The 15,228-nt window shown below is 41.1% G+C and overlaps 1 protein-coding gene across 4 annotated transcripts in view; it reads right to left on the bottom strand.

The window, feature by feature from the left end:
* The window catches only part of LOC135486856 (heparanase-like), a 125,944-nt gene extending 110,796 nt beyond the window's left edge, over positions 1-15,148 (bottom strand). For 3 of the 4 annotated variants that reach the window (XM_064769966.1, XM_064769969.1, XM_064769968.1), the window contains exons 1-2: positions 15,130-15,148; positions 1,005-1,195 (exon numbers count right to left, since the gene is read on the bottom strand). In XM_064769966.1, the coding sequence (XP_064626036.1) occupies positions 1,005-1,195; positions 15,130-15,147 (209 nt within the window). In that variant the 5' untranslated portion in view covers position 15,148. The other variant, XM_064769967.1, reaches the window with a different exon arrangement.
* Positions 15,149-15,228: the final 80 nt, after the last annotated feature.

Genomic DNA, 15,228 nt, shown 5'->3' with positions numbered 1-15,228 from the left:
ATGTAGAAAGGGATTTTCTGGTGGTTAGGAATTCATCTTATTTAACATGCTACAAGTATAGTATATAGGTCAAAGTCGATACGACATGTTATGTATCCTTGCTTGGAGTATCTACCATAAAAATATCATCGAAAACAAGTCACTAATAAGCGAGATATTGCACTTTTTATCTTTTTTAGTTTTTGCCTCCTGGTGGCCTGGTCGAGAATCAGATTGGACCGAAATTTAATGCCAGGGGTCACATGATGTAAGGAGTCATGCGTACCAAATTTCAAGTTCATAGATGTAGCGGTTAAGAAATGTGCCATCGTAATACTCAAACGGCCAATTTAGGCAACTCTTTGACATTAAAAATTAGGTCAAATCAAAAACCTTTAGGATATACATTATGATGTATCCTTGCTCATAATACCTATAATCAAAATATCATCGAAAACAAGTCACTCATAAGCGAGATAATGCCCTTTCTACCTTTTTTAGTTTTGAATCCCAGGCGGCCAAGTCGAGAATCCGATTGGACCGAAATTCTCTGTCAGATGTTATATGACGTAGGGAGTCATGTGTACAAAATTTCCAGTTCATAGCTTTAGTGGTTAAGAATCTTTCCATAGGCATAGTTACACACAAACAACCAAATTTATGCCATTTGACCAATGTGACCTTGAAAATGAGGTCAAATTTGTTATCGAAAACGAGTCACTAATAAGAGAGATATCACACTTCTTAGGTATCCACTGTTGGCCCCCTAGTGGCCAAGTCAAGAGTCAGATTCGACCGAAAATCAGTGTCAGTGGTCACCTGACCTGGGCGGGTCCTGTGTACTAAGTTCATAGCATAAGTGGTTAAGAAATGTGCCACTTCATTGTACTGGCCAATCATGGGGCAGACAACTCAGTGATCAGGAAATGGATGTGTTCACAAGAGGCAGTGTTGTATCTATCAGCATCAGAAGAGCTATATGTATGTTTAACTAAGGCCCATCATCTCATATTCTCAGTACATACCCAAAATCTATTTGTTGCCAATGTCTTTGAATCAGGCCATCATCAAACTGAACACTCAGGAATTTGTCACTGGTTTTTCTGACCACTTGATTGAAGTTCACCTGTAGATCAATAATCTCTTTTCCACTGCATACCCCTCCAGCCATTAACAAGACAACCAGGACCAATGAGTACACCATTTTTTCAAGCTTCTGGAAAGAGAGGAGAGAACATTCTATAATCTGGAAATCCGGTTATGATCTTTTAAGAGACATTGCATGGAGATTTACTATTCAGGTAGTCATGCAGAATTGCTGACCCCACCTGGATCTGGCTTTTAGTGGTGTTTGACTATAAAGAAGCAAAGAAGTGACTCCCATCCTTGAAATTGGCATTCACTTCCTTTCGAAAGAGTTCCCGATTGCTTCAGGATTTTATGTTCAAGCAAAAATGGTGGTGCCGACATGTATGAGTCGTAGGAGCAAGTGTTTAAGAAACAAGATGCTTGTTTCGATATGGGGCTTCATCAGTATTCTGAGGAGTTGAACATGGCAAAGACAGAACGGCTTTTTACTTTGATCTACTTCTGTTTGATTAAAGGGGTACCATCCTTTATCACATCTGAATTTGCTGAAAGTTGGTATTTATAGGGTGTCTGTAAAATGAAATGGCCAGGGCCATTGTGCTCACCGCATGTGGAGGAAAGATGAATGAAGAGCATGGTATTGTGTCATGTAGTGTTAGGTTTGATGTGGGTCCAAGCAATTACAATTTCCCCAAAATGGCCAATTTACAGTACATTTGACCTCTGTGACCTTGAAAAGTAGGTCAAATCAAAAAAGACCTGGGTGACACACTGAATGGTTGTTAGAATTAGATGTACCTATGATATAAATTTGGTGCCCATCGGGCAAGTAATTAAGGAATAATAGCATTTTGAAGAATTTTTGATTTGGCCCCCTCGCTGGAGCCCAAACAGCAAATCAGATCGAACCATACTTCATTACCTGAGATCAACTGACCAAGGGGTACATGCGTACTTAATTTGTGATCAATAGTCATTGCGGTAAAGAAACGTGCCATAGTTACGTTCTGACAGCCAATTTACGCCATTTGACCTCTGTGACCTTGAAAAGTAGGTCAAATTAAAAACCTGTGTTACACATACTGTTTGGTGGTTAGATGTACCCATGACATCAAATTGGTGGAAATCAGGCAAGAAGTTAAGGAATAATCACATTTTTAAGGTTTTCGGATTTTGCCCCCTTGTGGTCGAGTGGTGAATCATATTGGACCGAACTTCGGTCGTTGAGATCACCTGACTAAGGGGTACATGTGTACCAAATTTGGGATCAATAGTCATTGCAGATTAGAAACGTGCCATAGTTACATCCTAAAGGCCAATTTACGCCATTTGACCTCTGTGACCTTGAAAAGTAAGTCAAATCAAAAACCCGTACGCTATATGATGTATCCTTGCTAGGAGTACCTACCATAAAATTCTTATTGAAAACGGATCATTGATAAGAGACATATCACACTTTTTATATTTTCAGTTTTGGCCCCCTGGTGGCCAAGTCATGAACCAGACTGGACCGAAATTCAGTGTCAGAGAACCTCTGACCTAGGGGGTCATGTGTACAAAGTTCAAGTTCATAGCACTAGCGGTTAAGAAACATGCCACAGGATACAGACGACGACGGACACAGGGCTATTGTATAGACTCCCCTAACGGTGAGCCAACAAGAAATCAAGAAGTTAAATCTTGTAAAATGAGAAATGAGATTTGTAAAACGAGAAATGAGTTAGGATAAAACCTGGATTGGAGAAACAAGCTTTTTTGGAACATTACAAGTCTTGTTTTAAAGGTTAAGTCAGTCAGGAAGGGTAAAGTGTGTGCCAACTGTATGCTGTGTGAGTGCTTATGTTCCTGGGAACTACCACCAACGTGGCACTTGACTGTTGTGACCTCCAACTAAAGTTTATCATTTAAAGGGGTATCTTGCTATAGGTGGCGCTTGACTAGGCTGACCTCGCGCAGTTCATTTAAAGGGGTCTCTAGCTGGAAGTTGCTGTTAAAGGGTAATGATGCTGTGAAGTTCCTGCTAGGTGGTGCTTGACTATAGGCTAATCTGCAAATTTCTTCTCTACAGAGAGGAAATTGTCAAAGAGCTGGATTTGATACGTAAATGATAACATGAATAATGCAGCTTCGTAGTTTATCGCCCGTCTTCCAGGATAGGAAATAATTTATGGTCCCCTTTCACCTTGTTCTCATGCTTTTAAATGATAATGCAGCAACGGTGTATACTGGGTTAGGAATCATTTCTGGTGCTGTGGTTGAAGATTATGTAAAATAAGATTATGCTAGATAGGATTATGCTTTTTCCAGTAGACTGTGGCTATTTTTACGGCAGTCTCCAATGCATTTTACATGTGAGCCACTGGCTCTTCTTAAGGCAGTTATTTTCATTTTTGAGCCTTAATCCCACCCGAAACATAACCCTGACCCTGACCCTTTCTCCTACCTAACACTGTCCCTAACCCTAACCCTTCCCTGACAACACTAATTCTTTTCCACTAATTCTCAGTTTATCTTTATCCCTAAATGAAACGGCCAGGGGCAGTTGTGCTCACCGTATAGATATTTGGTGCTTTGGAATTCATCCTGGTTAAGAAACATTGTACATGTATAGTATATAGGTCCAATCAAAGTCGATATGACATGTGATGTATCATTCCTTGGAGTAAGTATCACAAGTCACTAATAAACGAGAAATTGCACTTTTTACCTATTTTAGTTTTGGCCTCCTGGTTGCCAAGTTGAGTACCAGATTATATCAAAATTCGGTGTCCAAGGTTATTGATGTAGGGAGTCATATGTACCAAATGTCAAGTTCATAGCTTTAATGGTTAAGAAACGTGCCATAATTTCACTCAAACGACCAATTTACGTCATTTGACCTCTGTGACCTTGAAAACCAGGTCAAATCAAAAACTCATACGTGATATAATTATCCTTGCTAGGAGAACCTACCTTTAAAATGTTATTGAAAACAAATCACTAATAAGCGAGATATCACACTTTCTAGGTTTTCACTTTTGGCCCCCTGGTGGCCAAGTCGAAAATCAGACCGGACTGAAATTCAAAGTCAGCGGTCACCTGACCTAGGGGGTCATTTGTACAAACTCTCAAGTTCATAGCCTTAGGGGTTAAGAAACGTGCCACAGTTAGGCTCAAATGGCCAATTTACGCCATTTAACCTCTGTGACCTTGACAAGTATGTCAAATCAAAAACCTGTATCATATGTGATGTATCCTTGCTTAGAGTACCTATCATAAAATATTTACCAAAAACTAATCAGTAATAAGCGAGATATGGCATTATTCAAATTTTTGGTTTTGGCCCCCTGGTGGCAAAGTTAAGAATCAGACCAGACCAAAAATCAGTGTCACAGGTCATCAGACCTAAGGGATCATGTGTACCAAGTTTAAAGTTCAAAGATTCAGTGGTTAAAGGCCATGGTCTAAACTGAGGAATTTACACCCGCCGAGAATTCAGGTCACCAGTACAAAGTACCAGGCTGGGAGGAGATATGGAAATCAATATCAGTGGCATGAGATCAGCCGTTGCTAGGAAGTACTGCATCTTGGATTGCAAACAATAACAGGAGGCACGTGGAAGAAGATTTCACTAAAGGAGTTGGAAAGATCATGCAGGCTGTTAAAACTTACTGAATATTTTTATCCCCAAGCAAGATTTGATCCTGTTTCATCATCAATAATTGAGGAAACCCATAAATCCATACTTATTGAATGTATCTTAGGCCTAGGCCTAGTTCTTTCTAAGTTATTCCAAAGTTATTCACAACACAATTATGAAGAAAAACATCATTTTATCCAAAGTTTGAATAATTATCCTTCAAGGATTTGAACACAAAATAATCAGTTATGCTTTACAGTACCAGGACTAGTACAACTTTTCAATGAGTCTTTTCCATATGGACCTCCTATAGCCATAAGAGCATGGTTTTGTTATGTTTTTGGTCCTCTTTCGCTGTGAGCTTCCGGCTGCTCCCTTGGTCCAAACAGAGGTTACCTCCCTGTTGCAGTTCTCGTTCCAATGGCAGACAAAGATTTGCTCGCATTTGGTAATTATCACTCCCCGTTATCCCAGAGTCTTTTCCTTGGGCGTGGCCACATACATGTTCATACTGGTACGATCATCTGATGAATTCGCATCGGTATGATCCACAGGGTGCTTCTTTTCCCAAAAGTCCGACAAATTTTCCAAGACAGTAGCATTGGTGGCACCACCAAGTTTTCTTTTTAGATAGTCCCTAACTCTTGCAATCTTTGACAGTATAGTAGCCTTGAATTCATTGTCCCCTGGGATATCAATTTTAAACCTAGGGGGTTGATTGTACTGCTTTGCGTGAGATTCTTCCATGTCTTCCATCATGGAGACAATGTATGAGACAGCTGATTATCATCAGTGTACATTTCACTCTTCTAAAACCAACTTGTTTGGATCTGACTTATTCTTGGATCAGGGAGTAAAGACCCATTCAGATGCAAGTCATCCCACATCTTAGCACATGAATATGTGTCGAGGTTGTTTTGGTGTTTGTCATGATGTTCAAGTTGCACCCATGATCTAAATCCCAATAGACTCACCCAATGTGTTCCCGCCAAAGTGATGCTGACCTAATGACCAGATCTCAGTACCCAGAAACTAGACCGAGAATTTGTTTGTTTGTTTCTGAAGTACATCACCCATCTCTGATCAGGTGAACTCAAAGTTGACTTATCTCAGCTCAGTCATTTCAGCGTTTAGGGAAACAAAAGTGGCAAAACAATTGGCCTTATTTGGTGCATGTCACCAATGGGTACCAGAACTGGTCTAGTTCATTTCCCTCGCTTTCTCTGCTTCATGCAGTCATGGAAGATTGGTTAGTCCTTCGTGGTTTGTCAGACGAGCAGAAAGAAGAACTCCATGCTTTTATTACATTTAATGACTGGGAACTTGGAGAAGTAAACCCTCAAAAGCTCATGAACAATGGTGACCAACAGATTGAAGTGAACAGCCAAGGAAGTGACGAAAATATCGACCAGGACAAAGAGGAAAGTGCAGTGGTACAAGAACCTGGTCAGCCATATGTAAATGACTTCAGGCTGGAGCAGAATCTAGAGGCTGAGGAGTGCCAGTACTGTTTTTGTAGGCCTTGTGTGACAGATGAAAGGAATCGTGAACTTTGGTGGGAGACAGAGAACCACGCCCCAGATGAGGATAACCACTCTCTTAGAAAACCTGTCTATAAGAGGTTTTGGACGAACTTGCTGCACTTTGGTGCATGGGAAATCCAAAGATACATTGAGAAGAAAGCAGCAGCAATTGCTGCAGACCCAGGCCGCAGGAAACACATATACCATAGGAGGGACATAATGCCAAATTGTGTCATAAAACTTGTTCGAGGGTGGTTCCCTAATCTGGAAAGTCAGCCCTACATGCAAGGAGGATACCGCGGTGACGTCACATCACGTGATCCCGACCCATATTAGTGATCGCTATGGCCAATCAGATTCAGTCTACTGACAGCACCAGCACTGAACACATCTCCACGTCTCACTGTCTGGTGCGCTCCTGTACACAAAAACATCAATAGACATGAAATATTGCAATACCTAGTATGGATTCTTCCTGTGTAAAATAAAATTTACAGAGCAGATTAACTTCCACGAATAAAAAAGACGTTTGGCGTGGCCAAAGTGCGGAAATAATGTCTCCGCTAAAATACACTACGAAATACACTAGGCAATGCACTACGCAATATACAGTAGAGATGCAGTTGAGTTTGTTATTGTTTTGACTTAGAAGCCCGCCCATATCATAATATATTCATGTATTCATGAAGTATGAACTCATTTCTGTCCCATACAACTCTAAGAACAGTCAATTTCTCCTTAAATCATCACCGAAACCGCGATATCCGCAGGAAGATTTCGTTCTAGTGTCCGAAAATGCATGATCTTACAGGGGCGCTAACTCGACAAATAGAGGGGATCTATGGGGATCTATGCGAGTTTTAGGTATTACAGGTCTCGAACTTGTAAAATCTGTAAACATGCCTCCAAATCCCATTATGATAATGAAGAGATTGCCCCATATCTGGGAGACTGTTTTGAAACCATCGCTAATTTTGGAAGATCGGTGCCCGGCTATTTGGTTTAAAAAACCCTATTTTTCCCCATCAAAACAGCACTTTTCATTATTCAAATGATAGCTTATTGTCTGAAGACTTATTTCATAGCAGAAAAGTACTAATAAGCGCGCAGCAGAGAGGCCGAAGGCTTTTCTGCGAAGCGCTACTATGGTTAACGTGCATACGACGTATCCAATGTAAACAATGTTTCTCAAGTCCATGGATTCGTTTCAAATGGCTTAAATTTGACTTAAAATGGCCGCCAGAAGAGATAAACGCGCGAAAGTAGTAACTCGACTATTCTGAGCTCCGAGAGAGCACCACACGATTATTCTCACTGTTTTTTAATCAAACTTCAATTTCAGGGGGTTTACCCCCTGACATATGTGTTTTGATTTTTGAAACTTTAGCGATAATATCCAAAAGATGCTTAAAATGGATTTAATCCCGAAATAATGAAGCAAAAGACGGGCAGGCGTTTCGAGAAAAAAATTTTATTTTGAGATTTCAATAAACCTTTTGAACGAATTCCACACGGGCCGTGGTGGGATCCGAAGACACCTCAAGGAGGAATGTATGTTTTTATGGGGTACCATTGGTTTTGCAGATCTTCCGTTTTTTTCTAAAGAATAATCAATATTCGCTAGCAGGCTTTTTATGCTCCCAGGTATGAAGAGGGTTCTATGTTCCTCAGGTTCTTTGTTCATCAGTCTGGTGTTCCTCAAGAGTCAAGTGTCTTCAAGTCTCTTGGCCAGCAAAAACCCTTTCCAACCAATTTTTTATGCATTAACCATTCGGCAATATGTTGGTGGGGGAAAAACCTGATCCCTAGATCCCTGACCCCTTGAATTGGTTGCCCAGGTACGACCACAAGCAATTGTCTCAAGGAAGCCACCAGTACGACCACTAGGGAGTCTTGCCAATATCATGCCAGTGAAAAGGAAGGGTAATGATGGTTGAGGGTTGCAGTTAGGGTACCATCAAAGGAGTACCTCTTCCTCGCTCTGGGTTAAACGTGTCAAAGGACTGCACCATCATGAAGATTTGGGGGTTCCACCCGAGCGCCCCAGGGTAAGCAGCTCGGAAGGACTTATTGAGAGGCCAATAGGGGGTTTGAGGGGCCTTCCCCCCAATGCACTGGCTAAAACATGTCAGAAGGACGGGGGTTGGGGGGGGGGCTCTCCATGGCGACAGTTGCGCGAGTTCAATAGAGCTTGCACTTTACATTAGAATCTGCCCGAGTCCCAGACTACGATAGTCTGGACACCTTTCGGGGGGGGGGCATTTTCCATTTCTTTGCCGGCTATTATGACGATGGAGTTGAGTTACTGCTAATGCGATACACGGAGAAAACTGTCTATCAAAACAAAAAATTGGCGGAAGGAACTATAGCAGGGTCCCAACCAGGGGGTTTGGGGGGTTTCCCCCCAACCTAAAGGCGCTGCGCGCTTACTAGGGCACTGCACTGATAATATTAACTCTGATTTGATGCGAAAAATCTAACTTTTTTGATGACTTGATTTTCCCCTTGGCCGTGGATCGAGTTTGTTTACAATATGTAGCGCCATCTTGGAAAAGCCGTGACGTCACCGCGGTATCCTCCTTGCCCTACATGGGACATTATGTGGGAATGAATAATTTAATGCCTGTGTGCAATATTTACGGCAGCAGATTAGTGCCATAAAAATATAAAAAATAAAATATTATCTCGTTATTACGAGATCTTTTCTCGTTATTACGCGATGTTATCTCGTTATTACGAGATCTTTTCTCGTTATTACGCGATCTTTTCTCGTTATTACGAGATATTTTCTCGTTATTACGCGATGTTATCTCGTTATTACGAGATCTTTTCTCGTTATTACACGATCTTTTCTCGTTATTACGCGATCTTTTCTCGTTATTACGAGATGTTATCTCGTTATTACGCGATGATGGTATATGGGTTTATAAAGTACGGACCTTTCCCGCGCTTGATCCGGAGCTTTAGGTCTCGTTAGGGAGTTTTTCCCAAATGTACGCGATGATGACGTGCCCCATTAACAGGACGTAACATCTATTTTAAAATGCGTTTCCAAAGTGAATGCATGAGGACAACCCATTTGTGTCGTATATCACTGGAAACGCCCGATTCCCCTGATTTTGCAGGATGTTAAATCGGGCATTTTATTTCTTTAAATAAATCATAAGCGTCGCATTTGCTCCTAGCTCTGTTCACCTTCCCAAATGGCAATATTGCCAATTGGGCCGGACAATCACGAAAAACCCCAAATATTATACATTTCTTCCTGAATAATTCTTACAGAGACCATTCTCCCATGAAAGACAGTTGCTTACGCTACACAAAAATCAAAAAAAAATCGAGGGTCAACCATTGAACTTTTGAGATATGTTGAATTTTGCACAAATCAGCGAAAAACGCACCAACTGGTACTGGACGGCATTTCAACACGGGGCCGACGCACATCCCAAGTTCAGTGTACACATACGTCGGCAACAACAGTATAAATGCGTAGTTTTCTTGTTAGTCGCCTATTGAGTAGCGCTCTAGGTTTTCAGAAACTCCAAAAAAACATGTCTTTGCCAAAACAACTGCTGAATCAACGCTGACATACTGTAAGGACCGAGAAATCAATGATTTTAGGAACTACGGTTAGGGCTTTACGGCAGCAGATTAGTGCCATAAAAAATAAAATATTATCTCGTTATTACGAGATCTTTTCTCGTTATTACGAGATGTTATCTCGTTATTACGAGATCTTTTCTCGTTATTACGCGATCTTTTCTCGTTATTACGAGATCTTTTCTCGTTATTACGAGATCTTTTCTCGTTATTACGCGATGTTATCTCGTTATTACGCGATCTTTTCTCGTTATTACGCGATCTTTTCTCGTTATTACGCGATCTTTTCTCGTTATTACGCGATCTTTTCTCGTTATTACGAGATGTTATCTCGTTATTACGCGATGATGGGTCTATAAAGTACGGACCTTTCCCGCGCTTGATCCTGAGCTTTAGGTCTCGTTAGGGAGTTTTTCCCAAATGTACGCGATGATGACGTGCCCCATTAACAGGACGTAACATCTATTTTAAAATGCGTTTCCAAAGTGAATGCATGAGGACAACCCATTTGTGTCGTATATCACTGGAAACGCCCGATTCCCCTGATTCTGCAGGATGTTAAATCGGGCATTTTATTTCTTTAAATAAATCATAAGCGTCGCATTTGCTCCTAGCTCTGTTCACCATCCCAAATGGCAATATTGCCAATTGGGCCGGACAATCACGAAAAACCCCAAATATTATACATTTCTTCCTGAATAATTCTTATAGAGACCATTCTCCCATGAAAGACAGTTGCTTACGCTACACAAAAATAAAAAAAAATCGAGGGTCAACCATTGAACTTTTGAGATATGTTGAATTTTGAACAAATCAGCGAAAAACGCACCAACTGGTACTGGACGGCATTTCAACACGGGGCCGACGCACATCCCAAGTTCAGTGTACACATACGTCGGCAACAACAGTATAAATGCGTAGTTTCTTGTTAGTCGCCTATTGAGTAGCGCTCTAGGTTTCAGAAACCCCAAAAAAACATGTCTTTGCCAAAACAACTGCTGAATCAACGCTGACATACTGTAAGGACCGAGAAATCAATGATTTTAGGAACTACGGTTAGGGCTTGGCCGCGCATGAATAAAAAAAACAACTCCCCAATGAGACCTTAATCCTCGATGTTGCGTGCACTTTCGCATCTCGTAATAACGAGAAAAGATCTCGTAATAACGAGATAACATCTCGTAATAACGAGAAAAGATCGCGTAATAACGAGAAAAGATCTCGTAATAACGAGATAACATCGCGTAATAACGAGAAAAGATCTCATAATAACGAGAAAAGATCTCGTAATAACGAGATAACATCTCGTAATAACGAGAAAAGATCGCGTAATAACGAGAAAAGATCTCGTAATAACGAGATAACATCGCGTAATAACGAGAAAAGATTTCATAATAACGAGAAAAGATCTCATAATAACGAGAAAAGATCTCGTAATAACGAGAAAAGATCTCGTAATAACGAGATAACATCGCGTTGTAACGAGAAAAGATCTCGTAATAACGAGATAATATTTTATTTTTTATATTTTTTATGGCACTAATCTGCTGCCGTAGGGCTTGGCCGCGCATGGATAAAAAAAAACCTCCCTAATGAGACCTTAATCCTCGATGTTGCGTGCACTTTCGCATCTCGTAATAACGAGAAAAGATCTCGTAATAACGAGATAACATCTCGTAATAACGAGAAAAGATCGCGTAATATCGAGATAACATCTCGTAATAACGAGAAAAGATCGCGTAATAACGAGAAAAGATCTCGTAATAACGAGATAACATCTCGTAATAACGAGAAAAGATCGCGTAATAACGAGAAAAGATCTCGTAATAACGAGATAACATCGCGTAATAACGAGAAAAGATCTCGTAATAACGAGATAACATCGCGTAATAACGAGAAAAGATCTCGTAATAACGAGATAATATTTTATTTTTTATGGCACTGATCTGCTGCCGTAAATATTCGAGATGCCAGATGGATTGTATCTTATCTTGGTCTTGGACTTGGAGCATATATTTCTGTGATTGTGTTATGACGTTTAAAACATGTGTGAACTAAACCAAGATTTTTGAATTAAATGGATTAACATGGAAAATTATCAGTTTTTGGAATAAGTCTGGGATACATAAATTGTAGGAATTTGTAAGTTACTTCACTTGATTTCAATGCTTGATGCATGCATGCTCATTCAGCTATCCGCCATCTTTGTTCTCGGATATTCATGAGTTAGCTGTCAGTCATTTTCGAAAATCAACTGTTTTTCTGGGGGTTATAATTTTTACTCCTTAATTTCTAAGCATTACAAGCTTTCTTAGGACTCATATTTGGTAGATGAGTGAACTATAATTTCATAGACTTGTCAAACAAATTTCAAGTCAGAAAAATTAGTTTGAGCTTAGAAATCCTGAAAAAATTGAAAAAAAGTGTCAGAGCTCTGAAATGAATTAGTAATTAGGGTATTCTGCCATGTTGGGTTTTAATTGGCTATTTATAGGCAGCCACTGGCCTTTAAGAAACGTGCCATTTACACACAAACGGTCAATTCATACCATTTGACCTCTGTGTCCTTGAAAATTAGGTCAAATCAAAAAGCCGTAGGATATGTGATGTTGAGTACCTTCCATACAAATAAACTTGCAAACAAGTCACTATTACCGGTAAGCGAGATATTGCACTTTTTACCTTTTTTAGTTTGGGCCTCCTGGTGGCCAAGTGAAGAATCAGATCAGACAGAATTTCGTTGTCGGAGATTATATAATGTAGGGAGTCATGTGAACCAAATTTCAAGTTCATAGCTTTATCGGTTAGGAAACGTGCCATAGTTCCACTGAAACAGACAATTTACGCCATTTGACCTCTGTGACCTTGGAAATTACGTCAAATCAAAAACCCGTACGATATGTGATGTATCCTTATTAGGAGAACCTACCATAAAAATTTTATCGAAAACGAGTCACTCATAAGAGAGATATCACACTTTTTAGGTTTCCACTTCTGGCCCACTGGTGGCAAAGTCAAGAATCAGATCACACCGAAATTCATTATCAGAGGTCACCTGACCTTGGGGGGTCCTTTGTACAAAGTTTCAAGTTCATAGCCTCAGCGGTTAAGAAAAGTGCCACTGTTTTTGAAACAGGATACGACGACGGACGACGACAACGGACGACGGACACAGCAGTGTTGTATAGACTCCCCTACGGTGAGCCAAAAGAATTGGCTGAAACTCTTATTGTTACGGTACCATAAAAATATGACACTTACAAGTTGAGCAGTACACCTTTTGACAATAGGCCCATCACCAGATACGCCGTACCACCTAGGGTTAGACCAACAAACCATCTTCACAATAGATCTTCACAGTAAAAGACGACAGGCAATAGCTCGAGAGGCATTGTCTGGCGTCATTTACCGTGAAGATCTATTGCAAAGATGGTTCGTTGGTCCGACCCTAGGTGTGGTTCCGGTGTATCTGAAAAAGGCCCTATGGCATTGGTCAATGGGAGAGTGCTCAAATGTGGAATCGGGAATGATTGCATCCTCTCTTTGCCAGCATGCCGACTTATCGGCAGTGAATATCAGTCCTAAAGTATCCAATGGATATGCACACAACTACGGTGGATCAGCATGTTTGCCAGTTGGCAGATTCCACATTTTAGCACTCTCCCATTGTCTAAGCGTACCGTCACAACTTCTGGGCCAACTCTATAAGCCACTTTGTTTCTAGTAGTGAGCCATACCTGGGGAAAATCCAGGTCTACAAATGGGTCACACTAAACATGATCTACAAAATCAGGAACGGTCTTGTAGCTATGAACGAGGAGACCACGGCCCAATACCACTCAAAAGAAAAGGGCGGCATAACAATTCAGGCAGCTACCATATACCAAGGGCAAACAAAGACATATATAAGAACTCGTTCTTCCCCTCATCTATAAGGTTGTGGAACAGTTTGCCCGAGGTGGTCGTGACCAGCTCCAGTCTTGAGCAATTCAAGACTGAAAATCCATCATTAAACAATAACTGACCCAGAGCTCTGTAACATCTTGAGCTCTGGGCTCATAAGTGGCCACCAACATCTGGGCCATTTACCCGCTGCGCACACATTACCAGTTACATTAATCTTCAATATGATGAAGGAAGTTAACTTAACGGAAGAGGAAGAAGAACAGCGTCCACCAGGACAGAAAGTCATCAAAATAAAATCTAATGGTCATAAACGAAATAAACAGAACATTTTCCAAATTTCCTCATCGTTTCATGACATTTGTGTGCAAGACTAGCGAGTTGTTGTCTAAAATGTACCAGCGTCCACCACCCAGTCAGCGGCCATGTTCATGTTGGATTTGATTTGGAGGAAAATACAAATACAACAGGAGCCCTGTGATTTAAGACAGCATCTCCCTTATCTTACACCCCAGTCAGGCCAAAAGGGTTATTGTCGACCTGGGTGATGCACAATATCACCCAGCCTCTATCTGGGTGATGCATAACATCACCCTGGGTGACATTGTGCATGCACAACATCACCCAGGGTGATGTTATGCATTCGTTTCGCTATTGGTGATGGGGTTGTCGAATCGGCGGACGTGGAAATGTTCACGGCCAAAAAAAAAAATGGCGGCCGTTCATCTGGTTCACCAGCGCGACTTGAAACATCAATGGCAGCTATTCCCGAAGTCGAAAGGGCATCTTTAGTTGCCAAAGGACGAGAAATCAAACAAAAATATGTGCGTTTAACAAATAAACATGAGAAAGGTGCCGAGGATTTATTCGCCGTGCGCGGTCGTCTACAGTACTATATAGCAGAAGTACCATGCTACGATTTGACAACCTCGTCACCAATCGCAAAACGAATGCACAAGATCACCCAGGGTGATGTTATGCATCGCCAGATAGAGCCTGGGTGATATTGTGCATCACCCAGGACGACAATAACCCCTTCAGCCCCAGTCAGGCCAGTGCCAAGAAACTTTCAGGAAATGTGTTTAATGGTGTACTTATTACGTTTCTGGCTACTAAATTTTATTCTGATGGCTTTATACCCGACTTTAAACCTGGTGGACGCTGGTGGGCGGTTGTGGACGTTGTTTAGGATGACCGCTGGCCTACTTAGTTTGTTATATGGTGAAGTCCAAACCAACATCACCAAACGTTCGCCTCGCCACTTATTTTCACGTGCCTGTATGCGTGCCGATTTGCCCAAAATTCACCACATCGGGTACATGGACACCCGGGCGCGACACGTACAAGATCAATAAGCAAATGAGGGGGTATGAAAAGAAAAGGAAACAAGTCGACAAACTGGTCTGCTATCCTAACCCTTGCGATTTGTAACATGACGAACGAGGGATGTCGAAGAGGTGGCCTGCCCGATAGGTAGCGATAATAATATGGTGACGTCAACAAATGCTCATAACG

The sequence above is a fragment of the Lineus longissimus genome, chromosome 4 (assembly GCF_910592395.1).
Source record: "Lineus longissimus chromosome 4, tnLinLong1.2, whole genome shotgun sequence".
Taxonomy (NCBI): Eukaryota; Metazoa; Nemertea; class Pilidiophora; order Heteronemertea; family Lineidae; genus Lineus; species Lineus longissimus.
The sequence above is the reverse complement of the archived record's forward strand: the minus strand, read 5'-3'. Positions and strand labels throughout refer to the sequence as shown.